The 22,690-nt window shown below is 37.8% G+C and overlaps 3 protein-coding genes across 5 annotated transcripts; 1 reads left to right on the top strand and 2 right to left on the bottom strand.

The window, feature by feature from the left end:
* Positions 1 to 144: 144 nt before the first annotated feature.
* On the bottom strand, positions 145 to 10,576 carry chchd3b (coiled-coil-helix-coiled-coil-helix domain containing 3b). Of its 3 annotated transcripts, XM_084396939.1 has the most exons (10): positions 10,143 to 10,576; positions 8,999 to 9,275; positions 8,429 to 8,674; positions 6,708 to 6,801; positions 6,435 to 6,615; positions 5,386 to 5,400; positions 4,970 to 5,053; positions 4,799 to 4,869; positions 1,506 to 1,641; positions 145 to 1,342 (listed from the first exon to the last, which is right to left on the bottom strand). In XM_084396939.1, exons 1-10 carry the CDS (start codon positions 10,215 to 10,217, stop codon positions 1,316 to 1,318), a joined length of 1,206 nt encoding a protein of 401 aa, XP_084253065.1. In that variant the 5' UTR covers positions 10,218 to 10,576; the 3' UTR covers positions 145 to 1,315. The 3 variants fall into 3 exon arrangements, with proteins under 3 accessions (XP_084253065.1, XP_084253063.1, XP_084253064.1); XM_084396937.1 differs by having other exon boundaries at positions 8,429 to 9,275; positions 10,143 to 10,575; XM_084396938.1 differs by lacking the exon at positions 5,386 to 5,400 and having other exon boundaries at positions 8,429 to 9,275; positions 10,143 to 10,575.
* A 708-nt stretch (positions 10,577 to 11,284) lies between these two features.
* On the bottom strand, positions 11,285 to 18,665 carry slc35b4 (solute carrier family 35 member B4). The gene is made up of 10 exons (XM_084397324.1): positions 18,386 to 18,665; positions 18,180 to 18,293; positions 16,535 to 16,637; positions 16,406 to 16,455; positions 15,742 to 15,823; positions 15,558 to 15,618; positions 15,079 to 15,188; positions 14,924 to 14,999; positions 12,582 to 12,657; positions 11,285 to 12,454 (listed from the first exon to the last, which is right to left on the bottom strand). Exons 1-10 carry the CDS (start codon positions 18,460 to 18,462, stop codon positions 12,208 to 12,210), a joined length of 996 nt encoding a protein of 331 aa, XP_084253450.1. The 5' UTR covers positions 18,463 to 18,665; the 3' UTR covers positions 11,285 to 12,207.
* A 51-nt stretch (positions 18,666 to 18,716) lies between these two features.
* Positions 18,717 to 22,474, top strand: golt1bb (golgi transport 1Bb). The gene is made up of 5 exons (XM_084397325.1): positions 18,717 to 18,966; positions 19,803 to 19,894; positions 20,025 to 20,203; positions 21,661 to 21,742; positions 21,859 to 22,474. Exons 1-5 carry the CDS (start codon positions 18,942 to 18,944, stop codon positions 21,895 to 21,897), a joined length of 417 nt encoding a protein of 138 aa, XP_084253451.1. The 5' UTR covers positions 18,717 to 18,941; the 3' UTR covers positions 21,898 to 22,474.
* Positions 22,475 to 22,690: the final 216 nt, after the last annotated feature.

The raw sequence follows: 22,690 nt of genomic DNA, 5'->3' as shown, positions 1-22,690 counted from the left end.
AGTATGACTTGAAAATGGACTACTATGATATGTTTATGGAGCTTTTGATGCATGAAAGTTGTAAATGCATGCAAAAGAGTGACATATAGGCCTATACATTAAAAATGTTCAACACAATAAAATAAGTCATGCATATGGGTTTGGAACAACATGAGGTTGAGAGTAAGTGATGGCAGTCTTTAAATAACTCACATCTTAAAAAAAACACAAGGCTATTGATTTTGATTTCGATAATGAGGTCCGTTTTATGCATCAAACATGCTTTCATAATGCATGCAATAGAGGGTTAAGGCAGCGAATGCGCTGGATGTGAAATGTGCATGAATTGCTGTGCTGAATCTAGGCTGTGTGTTCATGCTGGTAGTGGTAGGACATGTTTATCAGAGGACGTCAGCAGCAAGTGGACATGATTTCTTATTCATTTCAGCTTCTCATACGATACAGAACTACAGCCCCCTTCCTACAATTCACAGAATCAATTAAATAATAAACTAGAAAACAAGCTCTAGATGCAAATGCATCTACTGCCTCATTTTACAACTGGTCATGTTCGTTTCATGCTGAACTTAATCTGCTGATCAGAGGCTTGGGAAAATGGGATTGCAGAATTTTTGGTCGTCCTTTTAACCTTCTAGACCAGCGTGGATCCACAATACATCCAAGAATATTACAATAACGTCAGCGCCATCTAGTGGAAATAAGTTGCACAACGAAGAGGCTGGAAAAGATAACGTGGAAAGAAACCCATTATTATAGGAGTTGCCATTGACAAATTTGAATGAAATCCAAACTGTGCTGCTAAAAGCCAATCACATTGACCCAAAATGACCATAAACAAAAGCATCTCAAGGCAAAGGCACAAACTTTTTACTACGCAAAAACGTATCATCAGACAGCAGCTTCCAGATTGTGCATCGCTTTGTACTTTTTGGTCATGCAAAAAAAAAAGTGTGCATTATTTTTCTGACACATAAAGGGATATTGAACAAGAAACATCACTATATCTGCGCACACAACTAGCACTCGATAGCACCTAAAATCATTTAGCTCACAGTTCACAGTTAAAAGAGTTTGAGACTAGTTGAGGTATTGCACTATCGTGGTCCAATCATGGCTCATATTCCTGAAAAGCACATTTAAAACTGCTGAAACGTGTTAAGTTTTCCTTTTCTTTTTCTGTAGGGATGAAATTCCCTCACGCTTCCAGTGGAAAATGTTTAGCTAAATGTTAATAAAGGTTTAGATGTGTGTATTTGCAGTAATGGTCCTTTTTCTTTCACCATGACACTGTAGATCTGACGTTCAGGCCGGTAAGTTAACCTCCAGTGCTTAATTTTTTATCCTGAAAAATAAATAAAATAATGAAATGCAAACATTTCTGTAATCCTTTTTAAACCACTTTAAAAAGTCTTAGTTCAAAATGTCCTCTAAGCTTTTTTTAATTAGCATTTTGATTGCTATTTTGAATACAAGTCATGTCCTGTTTATCCAAGTGTCCGGTTTACCTGTTTGGCGCGGTCCACACACTGAATGTACAGTGATGCGATGTTGGAACAGCTCATAGTTTGACCTTTATTCTCAGCGTAACACTTCATTATCTGACTCTGTAGATCCAAACACACTGGCTTGATTTGGTATCGCCTACAGAGAGTGAGAAAGAGATTTATTTGGAAAACTTAACACTGATTTACTGATCTTGCACCAGGGTTATTATTGTTAGCTAAAACTTAAACTATTAAAAACATTTATGTTCATTAAAACAAAGCTGAAATTGAATGAAATTTTAATACGAGTTGAAAAACTTAAGCTAAACGAAAATTAGAAAGGTTGCTTTGGCAAGGAACTGAAATTAGTTTAAGTTGAAGCATTACAATTATTAACTGTAAATAAAGAAAACACTTAAATAACAATAAAAAAAAAAAAAAATGTAATTAAATGACAAAAGCACATACTAAAAATTAAACTGGTCCCACTTCATTATGTGTCTTTAACTACAATGCACTGATATTTAAATTAATCATTTGATGCAATGCACTTATGCACATACATCACCACACATCACCACAGGTACTCACAAATCAGGCAACCAACTGGACCTGGTTTACACACGCAACTGCATCACAGACAACATTTTGGTGAGGCCTCTCCATGTTTCAGATCATTTCCTCATCACCTTCAGTCTACAACTCGCTACCCCTGCGCCACCAACCCCACCACCAGTCACCCTCAGGCGAAACCTACGCTCACTTTCCCCCTCCCATCTCTCCTCTGCCGTGTCTTCTTCTCTTCCCCCACCCTCACAATTCTCATCTCTGGATGTGAATACTGCAACGGATACCCTATGCTCCACACTAACCTCTACTCTAGACAAAATCTGCCCTCTCTCCTCCAGGCCAGCACGCGCTACTCCTTCTAACCCCTGGCTATCTGAGGTTCTTCGTGAACACCGGACCGAACTCAGGGCAGCGGAGAGGAAATGGCGCAAATCAAAAAACTCATCTGACCTGAGTATGTATAAATCTCTCCTCTCGTCCTTTTCTGCTGATGTTCATGCTGCAAAATCTTCTTATTTCCACAACAAGATCAACAGCTCCTCCAACGCACGACTACTCTTCAAGACATTCAACTCACTCCTCTGTCCACCTCCACCACCACCCTCCTCCTCCTTAACTGCCGATGATTTTGCAAACTTCTTCACCAACAAAACAACAACTATCAGCAGTCAATTCTCAGCTCCACACACACAGGAACCCAGACCGACCCCTTCCACAGCCAATACCCCTCTGTCCTCCTTTTCGCCGCTAACAGAGGAAGAAGTATCTACACTTCTCCTCTCCAGTCACCCTACCACCTGCCCTCTAGACCCCATCCCCTCACACCTTCTACAAGCCATCTCTCCCACACTTCTACCAGCACTCACACACATCATCAACTCATCCCTCCATACTGGCACCTTCCCTACAGCATTCAAGCAGGCTCGGGTCACTCCACTGCTTAAAAAACCAACGCTAAACACATCTTTTGTAGAGAATTACAGACCCATCTCTCTCCTACCATTCATTGCAAAAACACTTGAAAGAGCTGTTTTCAACCAAGTAACATCCTTCTTGTCTCTAAACAACCAGCTGGATGTCAACCAATCTGGCTTCAAGAAAGGGCATTCAACTGAGACTGCATTACTGTCGGTCACAGAAGCCCTACGGATTGCAAAAGCTGCTTCCAAATCTTCACTCCTCATTCTCCTTGATCTGTCTGCTGCCTTCGACACCGTGAACCATCAGATCCTTATGTCCAGCCTCTCATCACTGGGCATCACAGGAACTTCACTCGACTGGTTTGAATCCTATCTCACAGGTAGGTCCTTCAAAGTCGCATGGAGAGGCGAGGTATCCAGAGCACATCAACTGACCACAGGGGTTCCCCAGGGTTCAGTTCTTGGTCCCCTCCTCTTCTCCATCTACACTACATCACTGGGACACATCATACAGGCACATGGTTTCTCCTACCACTGCTATGCTGATGACACACAACTCTTCCTCTCATTTCGACCAGATGATCCCACAGTAGCTGCACGGGTCTCGAGCTGTCTGGTGGACATCTCGACTTGGATGAAGGAACATCACCTGCAGCTCAACCTGGCAAAGACTGAGCTGCTCGTCCTCCCTGCCAATCCGTCTCTACAGCACGACTTCACCATCCAGCTTGATTCATCATCAATCACCCCATCAAGGTCGGTCAGAAATCTGGGAGTAACGTTTGATGACCAGCTGACCTTCACAGATCACATTTCAAAGACAGCTCGATCATGCAGGTTTGCGCTGCACAACATCAGGAAGATCAGGCCTTTCCTAACTGAGCACGCAACACAACTCCTCGTCCAGGCCCTGGTCATTTCTAGGCTTGACTACTGCAATGCTCTTCTGGCTGGACTTCCATCATGTGCTACCAAACCTCTTCAGATGATCCAGAATGCTGCAGCTCGTCTTGTCTTCAACGAGCCCAAGAGGGCCCACGTCACCCCTCTGTTAATCTCTCTGCACTGGCTACCTCTCGCTGCTCGCATCAAGTTCAAGGCATTGACGCTTGCTTACAGATCTATCACAGGCTCAGCTCCCTCCTACCTTCACTCACTCCTACGAGCCTACATCCCCACCAGACGCCTACGATCAATCAACAAGCGACGTCTCGTGGTTCCATCACAGAAAGCCACAAAATCACTTTCCAGATCATTCTCATTCACAGTTCCATGCTGGTGGAACACTCTCCCCACCCTCATCCGGAATGCTGAATCCCTGACAACATTCAAAAAACAGCTGAAAACCCATCTCTTCCATGAGCACCTAAACTCAAAAAAAAAACCTTTCCCTTAAAATCCCACTTATCATGCTTATGCTACTCTGAATAATGCCTGAACTTCGTATTCTGAACACTTCTTGCGTTGTTGTCTTTTGCCTCTTCATGATGACTCGCTTAATTTAGTCCTGATTTGTAAGTCGCTTTGGATAAAAGCGTCTGCTAAATGACTAAATGTAAATGTAAAATGTAAATGTAAATACATATTTTTAGATTGTACTATTATTATTATTATGCACATAATTACATCTATTATTCATTTCTGTAATTGCAATGCAACATGAACACAACAAGTACACTGTACTTATTTTCTGATGTAAGTACATAGTAGTTAAAGACACCTAATATAAAAATGTGACGATTAAACTAAAGTTAACATGAAAACTAAAAATATAAAAATAAAAGCTAGTTCAAAATGTTAGTAAATCTACTCTTGCACACTCACCTGAAGCGGCTGTTCGCGCTTTCTAGGCCTTTCCTGTAATTTTCAGCTGTGACTTTAGTGAATTGAGCCGCCTGTACAACAACAACAACAAGAGATGGTCAACACATGTAATATTATTCATATGCAGTGAAGTTATGGGGAGTATATGAAAGATGGGATGAATCATTTTGCCTTTTCCTGCATCTTGGCGATCTGCTCCCGGAGCAAAGCGTCCTGATTTTCCAGATCTTTCTCCTTCTCTTCCAGCTTCTGAGCCTAAAGATAAAACATGATATGACCGGATCAACCTGTAAATCTCCCATAAAAAGAATTGATCACTGTAGTAAATAAAGTTTAAAGGTACATGCATTTTTTTTGATGCACATTAAGAATCTTGCTCACACATGACCTCTAAACTGAAAAGTCAAGTCAAATTTACACCAAAGACTGTATATGTGTGTGATAAATGAATGAGCATTAAACTGAACTAATTTAATCTTGTATTTAAGTGAGCATTCACTCACTCACTCTCAATAGAAATGTCACAAATCTCTCTGTAAAGAGTTGAAAGAGCGAGTGATTGTCAGAGTGAAGGTGCAGCGTCTTACCTTCCTCTCCGTCCACTGAAAGACACGGGCAGATCAAGAGAAAGAGAGACACGGGAAGGAAATAAGCGACAGTGGAGTTAAGCAGCAAAGCATCACCAGGTCAATTACTTCATGCATTCGGACATTAGCAATAAGCAAAGACAACACGAACAGATCGAAGTAGAGCAAAAACATTGTTTTGCACGTCTATCTATCTGTCTACCCATCCATCCATCCATCCATCATTTATCTATCCATCCATCAATCTATCATCTATCCATTTACATTTACATTTACATTTATTCATTTAGCTGACGCTTTTATCCAAAGCGACTTACAATTGCTATATATGTCAGAGGTCGCACGCCTCTGGAGCAACTAGGGGTTAAGTGTCTTGCTCAGGGACACATTGGTGTCTCACAGTGGATTCGAACCCGGGTTCGAACCCGGGTCTCTCACACCAAAGGCATGTGTCTTATCCATTGTGCCACACCACCCCCTATCCATCCATTCTATATAAATTATTTTCTCCTCTCTCTGATGTAAAAACTGTGAAATGTCATCATTCTGTTTGTATTTTTCACATTATAATTTGAACCATAAAAAAATATATAATTACAATAATAATAATAATAATAATATATATATATATTTTTTTTTAATGTCTATAGTTTTTAGTAATTTTATTTCAGTTCTAGTTATTTTAGTAAATCAAGTTAAACTAATTGTGAAATATTAAATATTAGAAACATATGTAATTTATGGTTTCAGTTTTAGTTAACTTTAATAACCCTGCATGGTGTTATGCTCATATTATGTTATTGTTTTTTTCTCCGCATGTATGATAGTAAACCAAAATATTCCTTGAAGGACCTTGGAGTAATTTCCCATGTGTAAAAGTACTATATGATACCACAGTATGGCAACAGTTTTTTTTAGTAATGAGACAGAAGAAGCTGCTCAAACTGTCAGAAACACGCACACACACACACACACACACACACACACACACACACACACACACAAACAACATACAGCGAACAGGATCCTGTGTGGAGAAGCTGACTTACATAATACTGAGTTATGAGACGATCATCCTGAACGTTCAACTGCTCCCTCCTGATGGCGTCTGCTAGAGTCTGTTGATAAGACGCCTTCTCCTGATCCAGAACCTTCTGGACCTCGTCCTGAATCTGGAGTCGGGCTGCGGCTCGAGCCTGAGCCTTCGCTTCAGCCTTCTCTTCCTCCAGCCTTACGAAAACACACAGAAATAAACACAGTTTAAACCCTAAAACTCACTGCATTCTTGCGTATGTTGTTGAAAGATCTTGATCAGTGTTTACTGTTGTCGCATATTACGCTCTGCCATCTTCATCTCCTCGTTCAGGAGCTCCTGGAGATCTTCTCTGATCTGCTTCCTGAGCTGTTCCTCACTCACTGAACAGAAGAAACACCAACATTTGAGCGTGAGATCTATTTTCAACATGCATGTTATAGATCTTATTATTACAGTAATTATAATATAGGTACTAACAATGAACCGACCACTACACCTAACCTTAACCCATGTAGTTACCTTATATTACCCAGTACTTTCTTAGGTAAGTACACTGTGAAAGCACTGGTACTGTAAAATAAAGTGCAACCAACAATTCATTTGGGCATGTTTAATTATTATTATTTTTTTTTTTTACTTAATCAAAATGCCACAACTGGTCATTCTGGTGAAAATTACAGACTTCTAGTGATAACCTGCTAAAACGTCAAAATACGGACATCAAGTCAAATTTATTTGCTTTTCACAATAAACATTGTTTCAAAGCTTTACAGAAGATCATGATGTTCATGCCTTATTGTCGTATTTAGCAGATTACAGCTGGGCGATAACATACTTAACATTTTACGATGATTCAAGCAATCAAGCCGTTGACATTTGCTATATAATATAAATTGTTTTACGTCAATGTACTGAATGTATGCGACTAAAGTTGGACATACTTATATATACAACTTTATATAAAGAGCTGGCCGATAATATAGTTAACATTTTGTTTAGACTTTGCTATGATGTATATTGCTTTATAAGAATATACGGCATGCATGCAAATAAATTTGGACATAACAAATATCCAACTTTATATAAAGAGCTGGGTGATGGTATAGTTACATTTTGAAATGAAATAAAAAATCAGACAGTTGAGATTTGCTATATTATATATCCCATTATGTGAGTATAGGCTACTGTATGTATGCAGATAAAGTTGTAGATTATAAATATCCAACTTTATATAGAGAGCTATGTGACAGATCATTTAAAGGGGTGGTATAATGCCCTTTTCACAAGATGTAAAATAAATCTCTGATGTCCCCAGAGTGTGTATGTGAAGTTTTAGCTCAAAATACCCCACGGATATTTTTATATAGCACGTTAAAATTGTCACTTTTTGAGGATGAGCAAAAACGCGTTGTTTTTGTGTCTGTCCCTTTAAATGCAAATGAGCTGCTGCTCCCGGCACAGAGGGCGGAGCTACAAGAGCTTGTGTGTCCTTTTACCTTTACCAAGAAGAAGTGACAACATGTAGAAGCAACAGGACGTTTCTGAATGGTTAGTTGATGAATTTATGTAGCTGATGTGGAGTTATCTTCTAGTCATTGATTAGCATTTTCTGTCATGATAATCTATAAATCGCGTTCCGGGGGGGCGGGTTTATGCTAATTTTAGGGTTTGTGATGTCACTAACCCTGGAGGAATGTGGTGTAGTCCCTACCAGCCGTTTGTTGTAATCCTTAAAAAGCGATTTCTTTAAAAGAAAATATCTCCCTTTGCTTTGAACTTTGAGCGTTGTAACTTTGCAGATGTTGTTTATGCTCAAACAGCAACATTACACACTAACTAAAGTTAGAAAAGTGAAATCATAATCAACCACCCCTTTAATTGACTTTAAGACTGAGTTAAGCATTTGTATAAAATACTGAGATACAATTGGAGACTTTGCTGGTCAATCAGTCAAAAAATTAAGCTGAAAGATTGTGGTAAGACTAATGTACCGGATTATGAACTTACCAACATGTGTTTGTGGTGGAAAGACCTCGACTTGGTCGATTAAGGAAGGAACAACAACAGGAGGTGTCTTGGAAGGCATTTCATAAGACAAAACCACATCTGAAGCAGATCCAGATGGTGACACAGTAGACTCCTCCATGACAGATACAACGGGATCGGGTATGGAGATCGGGAAGGGTGAAGTCTCAAGCTCAACAGGTGAAGGAACAGGTAAGTCCATGGGGTCGGCAGATATTGCTTCAGCTGCTAAAGTAGAGGAGGATGGAGTCTCTACGGGTTCAATCGGTACAACTACAGGTTCACTAGAGAACTCTGAAGATGTTACAGGCTCAGTAAGTGGGTTTGTGGTTGGTGGAGGTGGATTGGTTACAGGTTCAGTAGTAGAGGTTGTGATAGAAGGTGTTATTAAGGGTTCAACAGGTGCACTGGTTGAATCCACTAATGGAGGAGGGGTTATTGGTTCACTTGAGGCTTGTGAAGGAGCGTTTATGGGTTTAGCAGGTTCAGGATCAGGTACAGGTATGTTAGCAGATTCAGGTTGAGGATCAGGTACAACTACATGCTCATTACCGGTGGGTGGAGAAACTGGAAGACCCTCAGGTGACTGAACAGATGAAGGAGGTGTAGATGTTTCCTCAGTCACATGAGGCACTAAAGGTGTTATTGGCTCTGAAAGAGGAGGAGGGACCAAAGCACTGGCGTATGAAGGAGAATGAGGCATTATGGGTACATGACGTTCATCTGGAGCTGAAGACTCAACCGGAGGAGTTGATGGTGATCTGGTTGGTGCTTGCGGGCGAACCACAGGTGGAGACTCCTTCATTCGATCAATCACTCTCTCTGAAAGCTGGGTATCATCAGATCAGAAATAGCATTGAGATACATTTCCTCTTGTTTATTAAAATCTGTGCACCATTGCATTTTTACAATAACTGAGAACATTTTCTGCATCACCTAAAAGTTTAAGTGTATGATCGTCCCACAAGGATCTCGTATAACTAGTTTGTCCAGATTATTGTTGTCCAAATTGAATTTACTAATCTTTTTCAAACTTTGTGATATTAATACCAGGATTCGTGGATATTCATTAGCTGATATTGCGTTATTTTTTAATTTTTTTAATGCAAGCAATTGCAAATAATGCAGGAATTGATTGAAATTATCATTAATTAAGTACTTTGCCTAAATCATGGTACAGCATACCAATAATATTATTCATTGATATAAACTGGCAACCAAATTCATGTACCATGGTACTACAATATGTCTATAGGTAATACGAAAGTTGACCAGTCATGTCTAGGTGTAGTATGCATGCATGCATGCTTAGTATGCAGATCAGGTCAAAACATGCATGGCCCATAGGCTATATTTAACATAACATGCCCTGCACAGCAGTACATTTTGTTCTACACCCTCCACAAACAGTGCATTTCTTGCATTGTTCACGATATTCCAATGATATAAGACTTCGACTGAAATCTCCACAACCAATGCATTTCTTGCATTTTTGCACGATATTGCAATGCTACAAGACTTCGACTGAATCAGTGAAACTGCAGTTCAATACGTACAACAACAAACTTACGTTCTTAAGCAAGCACCAAAGAAAGTTTTGTATGAGGAATAGAGATTATGAAGCCATAACTACTTAATAACGAAAAGGGAAAACTCTTTTTCCTAAGTGTATTGTTAACTAGTAACTTGCACTTACCCGAATGCCCTTTACGAATGTAACCTCATCGGCCTCATCGAGGGAAACGTGGCGCGAGCTGCTGTTGCCTCCCATCACTGCGACGGTGTACCTTTACCTCTATAGTTTAATGTGATAATTATTGTACATAAAATACAAAAAACGGGATTTAGCTGATGGGAAATTCAGTAGGGGCTTCTATATCTGCCGAAAAGCTCGTGTTCAGACCGGCCCTTCCCACTCAGTCTCTCACCCATAGACTGCTCACACACCCTGAGGAATGTCTGTCCACAGCCCCGCGTTCATTCAAACCTCCGGAGAGACAGCGAATTATATTGGCAGATAATAAACGTTTATAATCGAGAATAAATGTTTTTTCAACATACGTTTTATATGTATATGGAATCATAAAATATGTAAAGTTTAGAAGCACTTGAAGTGGACATTCTTCTGACTGCTTTTCGTGATGTTTGGGGGCGTGGCTAGTAATATAATGTAAATCCATATATATATATATATAAATGCATATACACACAGACATATATATATGAAGAGTTCAGATGCAAAAGCCTCTAAGTGCCATCTAAAATTTTCTCCTAGAATTATAATTTTTATAAAGCTTGTATATTTAAGTTCAGTAATTTCACTTAAATGACAAATAATAGGTAATTTGCATTGCCATTTAAGTGAAATTATTGAACTTAAATATACGAGCTTGATCAAAATGATCATTCTAGAAGAAAATTTTGCATCTGAACTCTTCATATACACACACACACATATATATATATATATATATATATATATATATATATATATACACACACACACACACACGTATATATGTATATATATATATAGGCCCATTTTTTTTTATAATTACGTACATTTATAACACTATACCTTGTATTATATTACCTTTGCATCAGATTACAAAATAAACTAATTAACGCTGCTATGAGGGTGTTTCTGTCAAATTGACAACTTTCTCTCTTCCGACTGTCGTTATCATTCTCTCTGTATATTTTCCTCTTTTGAAAGTTGTGGAAAACACTACAGTGGAGTTTTGCTTTTGCTATGTGAGCAAATGGGAACAAGAAAAATATATTTAATGTAGTCTCTCATGCAATAGGGGGCGTGGCTAATATATGTAAATAATACATGAGGTGATTATTATTATTCATTATTATTCAAAATGGTAAAAACAAACTGTTTCTGTGTACTAAAAATGTAAATCATACACGCAATCCCTCATTATTTTACTGTTACAATATTAATAATAACTCCATTAATTATTGTATTTTGGTGGAATAATGCTGATTTTTTGCAAAGAATACTGTGTGAGTTCATGAGATCAACATGAGCCACATTCAATAAAAAGCCTAGGAATTGATCCCTCAGACACATGGAGGTACAACGCTTTTAAAGCCAATAAAGAAGACAAAGATTTCCTTTAGTTTATGAGGTCTCTGTGTTAGCTGATAGAAAACAAAGGTTTTTTTACACAAATCCATGCAACATTACAAATTGTAGCCTCATGAACAACACTCATACAGTTTTGGCAGTCTTGTTTTCTACAGTATTGCTTTAGCACACCCTGACGAAGCGCTAATGTCAAAACTGATATAATGACTACAGCTTAAAATGATTACAAAACTGTATTGCATTACCTTTTGTTGTCATATTTACTTTATTATTTTACACAAGTAAGTGGGCCGACACATTCCGCTGACTTACCGAAACTGGGTGTGATAATAAAAGCGGAAAATAAATAAATACTTGTTGTGGAAATTAATACACACTGGGTTAGCTGCAAGTCCTGATTGAAGTAGATCTATGTGAAGTAAATATGGTGGCAGGAACAAAAGGAGTGTCTATTTCTGCAAAAAAACATCTGAAACAGGTCAAGGATTGTGCAAGCTTACACACAAATGCTCTAACAGACCTACACACACATCTGGCTCAAAAACAGCTCATAAAATTGGCCCAAACACACTTCAAGCTCATCCATTCACAGTAAATCAATGAAAAGTGACAACAAACACACTCGCACGGAACTAAAGAGGTATTGCAACTCCTGTACAGTTTACTCTGCCTTCTTGTGGGCTTTCTCTCCTTTCATTGCCACACGAACGCTGGACCACACTTCCGTGTAGAGCAGCGTTCCCAGGAACACCACGCCCGTTCCCACCCAATGCCAGGCTGTGAAGGGATTACTGAAGTACAGGATGGAAATAATGAGGCTCAGAAACTTGCGCAGTGTCACCACCAGTGTGACCGTGAGCGAGGCGCACTCTGTGGTCAGGATGAAGACGCCGCGGATACACACATATCTGAGAAACCTGGATAAGGACGATATACGCAATATAAAACTGACTCTTGGCATGCAATTAGGATTCTACAGTCCTGTCCAATAAAGCCCATAAACAACATGTTAATTTGACAAATATGAAAGGATACTGGGTGATGACGTTCATCAGCAGGTAAAACCACATGACTGGCATAGACTGACCAATCACAGGGATTTCCACTGGAGCTTTGAGAGAAGGTCATCGAGAGAAACTTTTTAAGGCTTATATTCACAGAAATAAACACTTTTGTTCCGCAAGGATGCATTTCATTTATCAAAAGTGACAGTAATTATTCGATTTCTATTTTTAATAAATGCTGTTCTTTTGAACTTTCTATTCACCAAAGAATCCTGAAAAAAAAAAAAAATTGTATCACAGTTTCCACACATATATTACACATTTTATTCCACACAATAAAACGACTTTATTCTCGAAATTGTCGAAATATTCTCAAGATTGTATTTCAAGTTTTTTTCTCGAAATTTAACGAGTTTTTTCTCTAAACACAACAACTTTATTCTCGAAATGTAATGAATTTATTCTCAAGATTGTATTTCGACTTTTTTTCTAGAAATTTAACGAGTTTTTTCTCGAAGCACAACAACTTTATTCTCGAAATGTAATGAGTTTATTCTCAAGATTGTATTTCGACTTTTTTTTCCCCAAAATTTAACGAGTTTTATCTCGAAACACAACAACTTTATTCTCGAAATGTAATGAGTTTATTCTCAAGATTGTATTTCGACTTTTTTTTCTCGAAATTTAACGAGTTTTTTCTCGAAACACAACGACTTTATTCTCGAAATTTAATGAGTTTATTCTCAAGATTGTATTTCAAGTTTTTTTCTCAAAATTTAACGAGTTTTTTCTCGAAACACAACGACTTTATTCTCGATATTTAATGAGTTTATTCTCAAGATTGTATTTTGACTTTTTTCTCGAAATTTAACGAGCTTTTTCTCTAAACACAACGACTTTATTCTCGAAATTTAATGAGTTTATTCTCAAGATTGTATTTCAAGTTTTTTTCTCAAAATTTAACGAGTTTTTTCTCGAAACACAACGACTTTATTCTCGAAATTTAATGAGTTTATTCTCAAGATTGTATTTCAAGTTTTTTTCTCAAAATTTAACGATTTTTTTCTCGAAACACAACGACTTTATTCTCGATATTTAATGAGTTTATTCTCAAGATTGTATTTCGACTTTTTTCTCTCGAAATTTAACGAGTTTAATTTCGCATTATAATGACTTTAATCTCGAGATGGTTTTATTTTTTTATTATTGCTTGGCCCTAATCCTCTTCCGTAGAAACTTCTTTAAAAAAAATATATATATATATTTTTAAAAACATACCAACCCTAACTTCTTGAACAGTAGTATATAGTGATGAGGACTAATTTACTAAGGCCATGTTACTTTACTCCTGGTATTAAGATGCGTGTTGGACGGTCGGATCACAAGTAGACTAGGGAGACACATTCCCATTTTAGCTTTAAACAACTTTAAACTTCTTCAAACTTTCTGGTTCGGCTTTCTCAAGCCAACTTAAAGTTTGTCTCAACAAACTTTTTTTTCCAAGTAAATTTATCTTCAAACCAAACCAAATTTTTTTTACTCATTAGATCAGTAGACGGAGAGAAGACGGTCTTCTGTGGCTGTTTGAACACATTCGATCACATGAGCGTTTACACTACGAAAGCAATCCGGTCTAATGTGTTTTCAACTCCCTCTGGAAGTGTCGAAAGTGGACAAGCTCAAAACGTTTTAGACCCCGTTTACACCTGTATTTAGTGTCATCTACATGTGATCCGATCGACCAAAACACATCTTAACACCAGGGGCCGGTTTCACAAAGATAGACTTTGACTATGGCTTAGATATAGTAGATAGTCAGACTTCAGATAGACATCTAAATCAGACCGTTGCACAAAGCACTTAACACTCTGACTATCTTAAGTAGGACTACACTGCAATGCATTCTGGGTAAAATAAGACACTTTTCAAAACAAAAAACATGGCGGATCGAGTAAGCGCATTCAGCCGCTCAGTGCAGTTTACCCCAGCGGAAAATATGTGTTTGTTGGAGGAGTATAACAGTTACAAGGACATTTTACTTGGGAAATTTAGCAGAGAATGTAGTAACAAGAAGAAATGTTTCAATTATGAGCCATTTTCCCTTTTCTTTTGGCTGTTTGTAATGTAACTGATTGTTACTGCTGGTTGCCAAGGTAACACAGAGTCTAAGTTAGCCTGGGGGTCAGGTGTCTAATTTTTTTGGTCTAAATTAAGTCAGTCTTTATTTTTGTAAAAACAGTCTAACTTGCATTAGACTAGTCTATGAGCACATTTTAGACTTGTCTAACACTATAGACCGGTCTAAAATAGCTTTGTGAAACCGGCCCCAGGAGTAAACAGGGCCTAAATGACTCCCTGTTGAATGAGACTCACAGCTCTGGCTGAAGAGCACGGCGTGTTTGTAGATGTCCGTTGACAGCAGGATGAACCCTGGTAACGGCAAACAGTGCTGAAATAAAGGCCGAGAAGTTAGACTTTATCCCACAAACTCATATATGACAGCATCATATGTACAGTTAGGGACTCACATTGTAGAACAGAGCCTCCTTCGAGTGTTTTCCATACTTCTTGTACAGAGTTTCCTGGAAAATCCCCATCCTTGCAGACATCAGCAAGGCGAACGTCAGCATGGCGATACCTGAAACACAACAGCACTTTTAATTTAATGGAATATCTTGCTTACGAGACTGGTTATGGGTAATCTCAAATAAAAAATAAAGTTCAGAAGGATTTCACTTCACACATTTACTCTATAACTGTTTTAGGGTAGGTTCAGAATAGCATACTAACACACTCCTGATACTATTTTAGCAGTATGCAGTATATATACAACCATTCAAGATCTCATATAAATATAAATGCTGACCCAAACTGAACGGTCCTGTGCAAATCTTAAGTGAATTACCGTATGAAACATTATACATTCTTCTAATAATGTGGATACAACCATTTTAAATGCTTATTTTTAGTAAATGCCAAAACACTGAATGTGCAGTGAGGATATTACCCAGAAGCCAATGCATGAAGGCATAAACACCATCTTCCTCTGTGGCCCCTTTCTCAACACTCTACAGAAGGATCAAACCTGATGTATTAGGTGCAGATAAAATGTGAAATAAACCATTGAAATGCAAGTATGTTGTGCCTTTTATAATGTGAAACAAGTACTAACACAGTATTTTGCAACTCACCACTTGTTTGGCCGACATAATAGTGCATATGAAAATGCCCAGAGACACCAGCGCGATGGAGAGATATTTACTCATCGAATATCTGTAAAGTAATAATGTGACTGAACAATAAACTGAAAGTTAAAGAGGACCTATTATGCCCTTTCACAAAGTCTTGATTTAGATTTAATTTTCCTCATATTCTCCATTGTTGCGGCTCCTCTCTTCCCAGTCTGTCAGTAACGCTCTGTTTAGTTCCTGTCTCTATGAAGCCCCTCCTTCTGAAAAGCACAATGTGCTCTGATTGGTCGGGTGGATCAGTGTGTTGTGATTGGTCAGTGTTTAGGAAATGTCCCGCCCCTTACCATAACCTCCAGTTTCAACACACTCCTAACTAACTCAACCAGGCCCCGCCCCTTTAATCTGCGCATTAATTATTTAAATGAGTAATATTGTGACGTGTTCGTTCCCGGAAGAAACTCAAGACTACAACTCTTGTTTCAGGGAGTTCAGAAACACTGACACTGATATAGAGAATAACTCATGAAGAACTTTGTGCTTTATAACTTTGCAGAGCTTTTTCATGCTCAAACACCAGCATTACACATTAAAGAAAAGATGAACATATAAAAAGACATAATAGGTCCTCTTTCAGTAATGATTTTGTGCATGATCTTCAGCATACCTTTTCTTCAAGATGACAATCCCGAGAATCATGTTTGCTATTAAAGATCCCTGTGCACAAAACGAGAGGTTAGAAAGATCTATAAGGCACAGTCCAAAGCAATGAATGAATGAAACGAATGACACTCACTGATCTGAAGATCATATGCAGTGGCATGGCGATGTTAAAGTTCAGGGCGTAGTTATTGATAACGCTGACGGTAAAGAACATAGTCACCATGATCACGTAGTTACTGCAAAAGAAGAGGGACATTGAAAGTCATGAAAGACAGCGACGTTAAGCTGTAGCTTCTGATGGACAAGAGGGAAAATCAATGCTGAATGCAGATAATGTAATGCATCTAAACCATATGAGCATCCATACAATATTTTGCTTCAAATTCATCTGTTACTAAGTCAAATTAGGCAGATTCCAACATGAACAGATTTGCATGCATACTGAAAAAAATAAAACATTAATTAAACGTATAAATTGCAATGCTTAACTAAGGTAATTTGTATTTATTTTACAGATGCCCACCTGAAGTACAGTACAAAATCTGTCCTGAAGCAAAACCAGTTAAGAACCACTGAATGTAAGAGATGCGTCTTATCTGGTCAGTGATTCTAGATTTAGCACAAAGCCTGTAACATAAGTCATCTCGCTGAGGTTCAAAACTGCACGACTATGTTTGGAATGGAATACGAGTGTAACGCCGGAGTTTTCACACTGGAGTCCAGGGAGTGACGGGAGCACGTGGAAAAGTCCAGTCATTTTTTTTTTTTTTTATAAATAAATAACTAAATGAGAATAAAATAAATAATAAAAATAAAATAAGTAAATAAATACATTAGATTAAAAATAATAATATTAAAATATAAATCAATAAATAAAAATTAAAAATCTGTAAATTATTATTATTATTAAATTATTTAAAAAAAGTGTTTTTATAGAAACTGGGTGTTTATAAAATATATTTTAAGATGGGCTCTCTCACATAATCATATTTGGGGGCCCATGGCATCTAAAATATTGAAACGTACACTGTGCAGTGCAGTATATTAGCTTTCAAGTATATGAAACATTCTGCAGTATGCTATATTGTTGTCACAACACCACATTCAGCAAGTGGTATCCAGTTTTTATATCCGATATTCGATGCAAATATGAGTTACACTTTATTTTAAGGTGACGTAGTTACATTGTATTTACTCAAATAAGTAATATTAATTAACTACATGTACTTACTATAGAGTTGCGGTTAGGGTTAAGGTTGGGTTTAGGGTTAGTTACTTGTAATTATGCATAATTTACTGTTATTACTATAGTAAGTACATGTAGTAATGTGTAACTCATGTCACCTTAAAATAAAGTGTTACCCAAATATGTACATCATGAAAAAGCATGCACACTGAATATATATATATATAAACACATATACATATACATAATGTTCACAACACTGATCTGTCAAAGCTCTCTGAACAGAGCTTTGACTTGCAAATCGCCTGTACCAGTGACAAAGCAAGGCGTCCACCTTTCACCTATAATAATATAATAATTAATAATGGTAAACTGCCTTTTACCACCTCGTTCAACAAGCAAAACTGGTTGTTTCAGTAAAAATGCATAAAGTGCATTTTATTTTTGTAAAAATGAATGAATGAATGAACGCACAATTGCACATATAACATAATGGGATGGGAATCAACTACTAATCTAGTCTGAGAAGCCAAAAGCAAATAGTTAGAATTAAAATGCACGTGTGTACATGCAAAATGTACAAATTATTAACCTGAGGGGTATGTGTGGCTTTTTGCGTCCAAAGTTTGCCTCAAAGATGAACCCCTCCAGTGCGATGAAGGCAAACTGGGCAAATGTGACAATATTTCCACATCCTGGGAAATCCCTGTAAAATATGTGATTTAAAGAAGTGAGAACTGACAGCATATCAGAAATGACTGACACTGAATGATCATAAATGAGAGAAATGCAACTCACCTAACCAAAAGTTCCAAAAACACAACATTGCTGCAGCAACCAACAAACACCAAACTGGTCGCAAACAACGTATTCATTGTTAAAGGTTAAAATGAAACACTTATTTCAGCAGTTATTTCAGCTTTACACTAATCCGGCTGCTGGCATTGTGAATAATACATTTGTAAATGTTCCTGCACTTCAATGAACACGTCTAGCGACAGACATGCGGGATTTGTAGTTTTTTGTCTCTAATTCAGAATGCATCCGGGTACGAATGAAAACTACATTTCCCAGCATCACAAACGGAAGCGAGTAGGTTTATTTAAACGAACAAACTTTGCCAGTATTTACGTTGGAGTTGCATAATCGCGAGAGGTAGTAATAAAATAGCTTTTAAATAAAATAAAGTAAATAATAATGACAATACTATAAATTATGTAAAAAAAAATTTGCAGCGCGTTTCTGCGTCATTTCAGGCTTTTAAAGTATCTCTACGTGTTTCCGGTGTCGTGGCGATCACACACAGAACAGTTTTACTCTTCAGTCAGTAAAGCAGCTGATACACAACACAAACATGATTTCATTATCGGATTCACAGAGTAAGTCAAATTTACTGTATGTTTGCGTTATGTTAGTCGTGATAGAAATAGTGAAAATGCGGCTTTAAAGCTGGAAATGTTCCTAAAGTGATGAAAGGGAATGAATGAGGATAGACGGCCTGGCCTCTAACAGTACAATCAAATATTGTAAAACTCTTAAAAATTAATGAAGAACGGCGATGCCATGGTAATAGCACTGCCATTATGGTTTTATTTATTTATTTCAAAAAGGGAAAGTGTACATTAATAAACATCCATGCATGTAAATGTACCCAAATTAGCCCGAAGGCTAGTGTAATACTATAGTATGTAAATATGGTAATCATTAGATTTATAGACCATATTATACTGTTGCTGTTCTATGGTATTACCACATTCTATCTATCTATCTATCTATCTATCTATCTATCTATCTATCTATCTATCTATCTATCTATCTATCTATCATCTATGTCTATCTATCATCTATGTTTGTCTATCTATCTATCTATCATCTGTCTATCTATCTATCTATCTATCTATCTATCTATCTATCTATCTTCTATGTTTATCTGTCTATCATCTATGTCTGTATATCTATCTATCTATCTATCTATGAAAGATACATTACCATGGCATTCTCTGAACAAGTGCTGTGGTGTACTATGCAAATACCATGGTAAATGGTAATCAAATCTTTTCCAAAGCATAAAAAAGAAAAAGCTTAATACAATTGCAAGTTGTACAACAGTATTACTTGTATACTTGAACCTCTGAAATATGACTCATTTGCATGCAGTAACTCTCTACAGCTTTGTAATTCAGCACTAATGAAGTCTGTCCTTGTGTTTGCTCAGAGATCGGGATGGGGCTGACGGGTTTCGGCGTGTTTTTCCTCTTCTTCGGAATGATTCTGTTCTTTGATAAAGCACTCTTGGCCATAGGAAATGTGAGTGTGTGCTTTAGCATGGGAACAAAGTTGTGTTTGAATGGAGTAAAATGTGATGTGAATGCTCAGATTTGTGTCATGAAATGAAACCCTCCTTGAACTGAACATGGATGTCTATGTGTGTCTGTAGATCTTGTTCGTTGCAGGTCTCTCATTTGTTATCGGGCTGGAACGGACTTTCAGGTTCTTCTTCCAGCGGCATAAAATGAAAGCCACCGGTTTCTTCCTGGGAGGTGTTTTCGTGGTGCTCATCGGATGGCCGATTGTAGGCGTAGTTCTGGAGGTCTATGGATTTTTCCTTCTTTTCCGGTGAGTTGTTGTTGTTGCTGTTTTATTCACAAACCCTGACAGGGTGGTTTTGCATGACCATAAAGGGGTTTATTTTTATTTATTTAAAGCTACACTATGTAACTTTTTTTGTTCAAGATTAACAGATTTAACAAAAAAACAAAAAAAGATATGGATGACATGTCTCCACTTCTTTTGACTGTAGAAAATGTCCCCAAAACATCCCAGAAAGGTTGTTGACGATTACATAATTTAGAGCCCAAGTCACTCACTGGTATCAAGGTCCCGCCCATAGACCTTATTCACAGCAGCGCCATCTTTGATTCTGAATGGGAATGAAAGCGAGGCTGTGAGGGATAGACGTACGTCTCTTCAGTGGGTTGTACTTTTATTTCATGTGTTGCTGACGAAACACTGCAAAAATATCTTTCCAAGAAATGTACAAAAACTCCAGACAACATGAGCTGTGGACATTTTTTTTAATGATCTAGCTTTTACAGCGGATACCAATGAAAACACGGCAAGTCTATCCCTCACAGCCTCGTTTTTATACCTGTCATGGCGCTGCTCTGAATAAGGTCTATACTCCCACTCCTGCGGACTCGATCGCAAGCACAGCTGTCAAATCATGATGTTACACCGCGTTTTTATAGCATATTTCAGTGTGGATAAGAACTACCTAAAATGACAAAAAAATTATTATTTTAATTGTAATTTAATTTTTTGGTTTGGCTCACGTCCCATTTGATTACATGGAGAGTGGGTTTTATGAGCTATACTGCAGCCAGCCACCAGGGGGCGATCAATGATTTAGCTTCACTTTTGCGGCACACCTGTTTGTAACGTATATCTGACCAATGTGTGTATTATCCATCCTAAATAGTACGTGAGATTAAAAAAAAGTGTTTTACAAAGCATTGTTTATTGAAAAGAGCATCTATAAGGTCTACTATTTTTGCTCGATTTTCGAAGTGTGGCTCCATGCACACTCTTAACGGCTAATATTACCCACAACCCATTGCGCTTTGGAGGAGGATTCGGTTCAGAACTACAAACACTAATTTATTATGCGATTTTTATGATGTGATTGTATGTCTTAAAGCTTGTATACTCTTCTGCTACACACTCAAAAGTATGTACTTTTTCTTCACAAGAAGTGGGCGTAGTATAAGTAGTTCGCAAACAAGAACAAATGTAGGGCGGGGCTTGATTTTGTCCATGGGGAATTGATTTGGATGGTTGTGGTTTGCTATTGGTCGATCTCATGTGAGTGACAGGTTGCCCCGCCCTCACGCCAGTGAACGCATCATCAGAGAAAAAATGTCGCTGCGAGAGGAAGTTATTTTGATTGATTGATTATGAGGGCACATTCATTTTTCAAAAAATGATGTGCATGGATAAATCATTTATAATAAATACTGGTTTTATGGTGAATTTGAATAATACTTGATTTTAATTGTGTGTCCGTCTGTTTTCAGGGGCTTTTTCCCAGTAGCGATTGGCTTCATTAGGCGGGTGCCTATTCTGGGATCTTTACTGAACCTTCCCGGTATCAGTGGAGTAAGTAAACCACAGTTCGCCGACTCTTGTCACTGGTTTGGTATTTTGCGCTTGCATGACAAAAATCCTGTCAAATGATTCATTTTGACAATTGTGTTTTTGTGTTTCTCTTTCAGCTAGTGGATAAAGTCGGCGAGAGCAACACGATGGTATAACGGTCAACGGTTTAGTTTTCTATGAGTGGCTCTTATTTATATTTGTCATGATGTGCTTCGGGCTCGGCGTCTTGCTGGCCGACCTCTCTGAACCACAGATCAGATTTTTGATATTTTACCTGTGAAGAAGTTTGTGTTTTTTCTGGGACTGATAACCAAACCAAGTCAGGCGCTGTCATTGTTGCTGCATCATGCGTCTCCCTCCAGGGGGCGACGGGGACCACCGACTGCACCCCGAAACGACGACGAGCGAACAATGAAGGAATCACTGGGTTCTGAATAAAGTCGTTACTGTTTTTAAAAAAAATAATGATGTTTTTTACGTGCCAACTGGTTTGTCTCGCTCTTTTTAATCATCAACATCATGAGGCTAATTTGGATGTTTTCCACATGAGCTCCACCTAGTGGAGCGGAGACTGTTTCATCTCTTCGTGCTCACCAGGAAATTCAGCAACCTGTGTGATATGCTGTTATGATACATGACTGACTTGTTTAAGTATTTGTACATACTTGAAATGTGAGACTAATATACATTTTTACCGACAAAGATTCTGTTTAATAAATGGATTAAATCCTTGATGGTCCAGTTGCCCGACATCACATTTAAAGCCTTATACAAGTGCAAACATTACACAAAGTGTATATATTTGTAGCATTTGCCTTACATATTGCACTTCAATATCAACATTTAGTGCGTACATTTGAGTAGTTCCTGTAACCAACAGTCATTTGGAAGAGCAACCATGTCAATCAAAAGTTTGGACACACCTACTTATTCTTTATGGCTATTTTT

This window comes from Rutilus rutilus (genome assembly GCF_951802725.1).
Source record: "Rutilus rutilus genome assembly, chromosome: 23".
NCBI lineage: Eukaryota > Metazoa > Chordata > Actinopteri > Cypriniformes > Leuciscidae > Rutilus > Rutilus rutilus.
The sequence above is the reverse complement of the archived record's forward strand: the minus strand, read 5'-3'. Positions and strand labels throughout refer to the sequence as shown.

Bases quoted from the DNA above. Each gene is read 5' to 3' on its own strand.
- golt1bb (XM_084397325.1), top strand. From the start codon at position 18,942: ATGATTTCATTATCGGATTCACAGA. The intron at 18,967-19,802 runs GTAAGTCAAATT...GTGTTTGCTCAG, and splicing joins TTCATTATCGGATTCACAGA to AGATCGGGATGGGGCTGACG. The intron at 21,743-21,858 runs GTAAGTAAACCA...TTTCTCTTTCAG, and splicing joins ACCTTCCCGGTATCAGTGGA to CTAGTGGATAAAGTCGGCGA.
- chchd3b (XM_084396937.1), bottom strand. From the start codon at position 10,217: ATGGGAGGCAACAGCAGCTCGCGCCACGTTTCCCTCGATGAGGCCGAT. The intron at 6,802-8,428 runs GTAAGTTCATAA...TCTTCTGTTCAG, and splicing joins TCCACCACAAACACATGTTG to TGAGTGAGGAACAGCTCAGG. The intron at 4,870-4,969 runs GCAAAATGATTC...GTTGTTGTACAG, and splicing joins TCGCCAAGATGCAGGAAAAG to GCGGCTCAATTCACTAAAGT.
- slc35b4 (XM_084397324.1), bottom strand. From the start codon at position 18,462: ATGAATACGTTGTTTGCGACCAGTTTGGTGTTTGTTGGTTGCTGCAGC. The intron at 16,456-16,534 runs GTGAGTGTCATT...TTTTGTGCACAG, and splicing joins TGCATATGATCTTCAGATCA to GGATCTTTAATAGCAAACAT. The intron at 12,455-12,581 runs GTATCCTTTCAT...CAGGTTTCTCAG, and splicing joins CTGATGAACGTCATCACCCA to ATATGTGTGTATCCGCGGCG.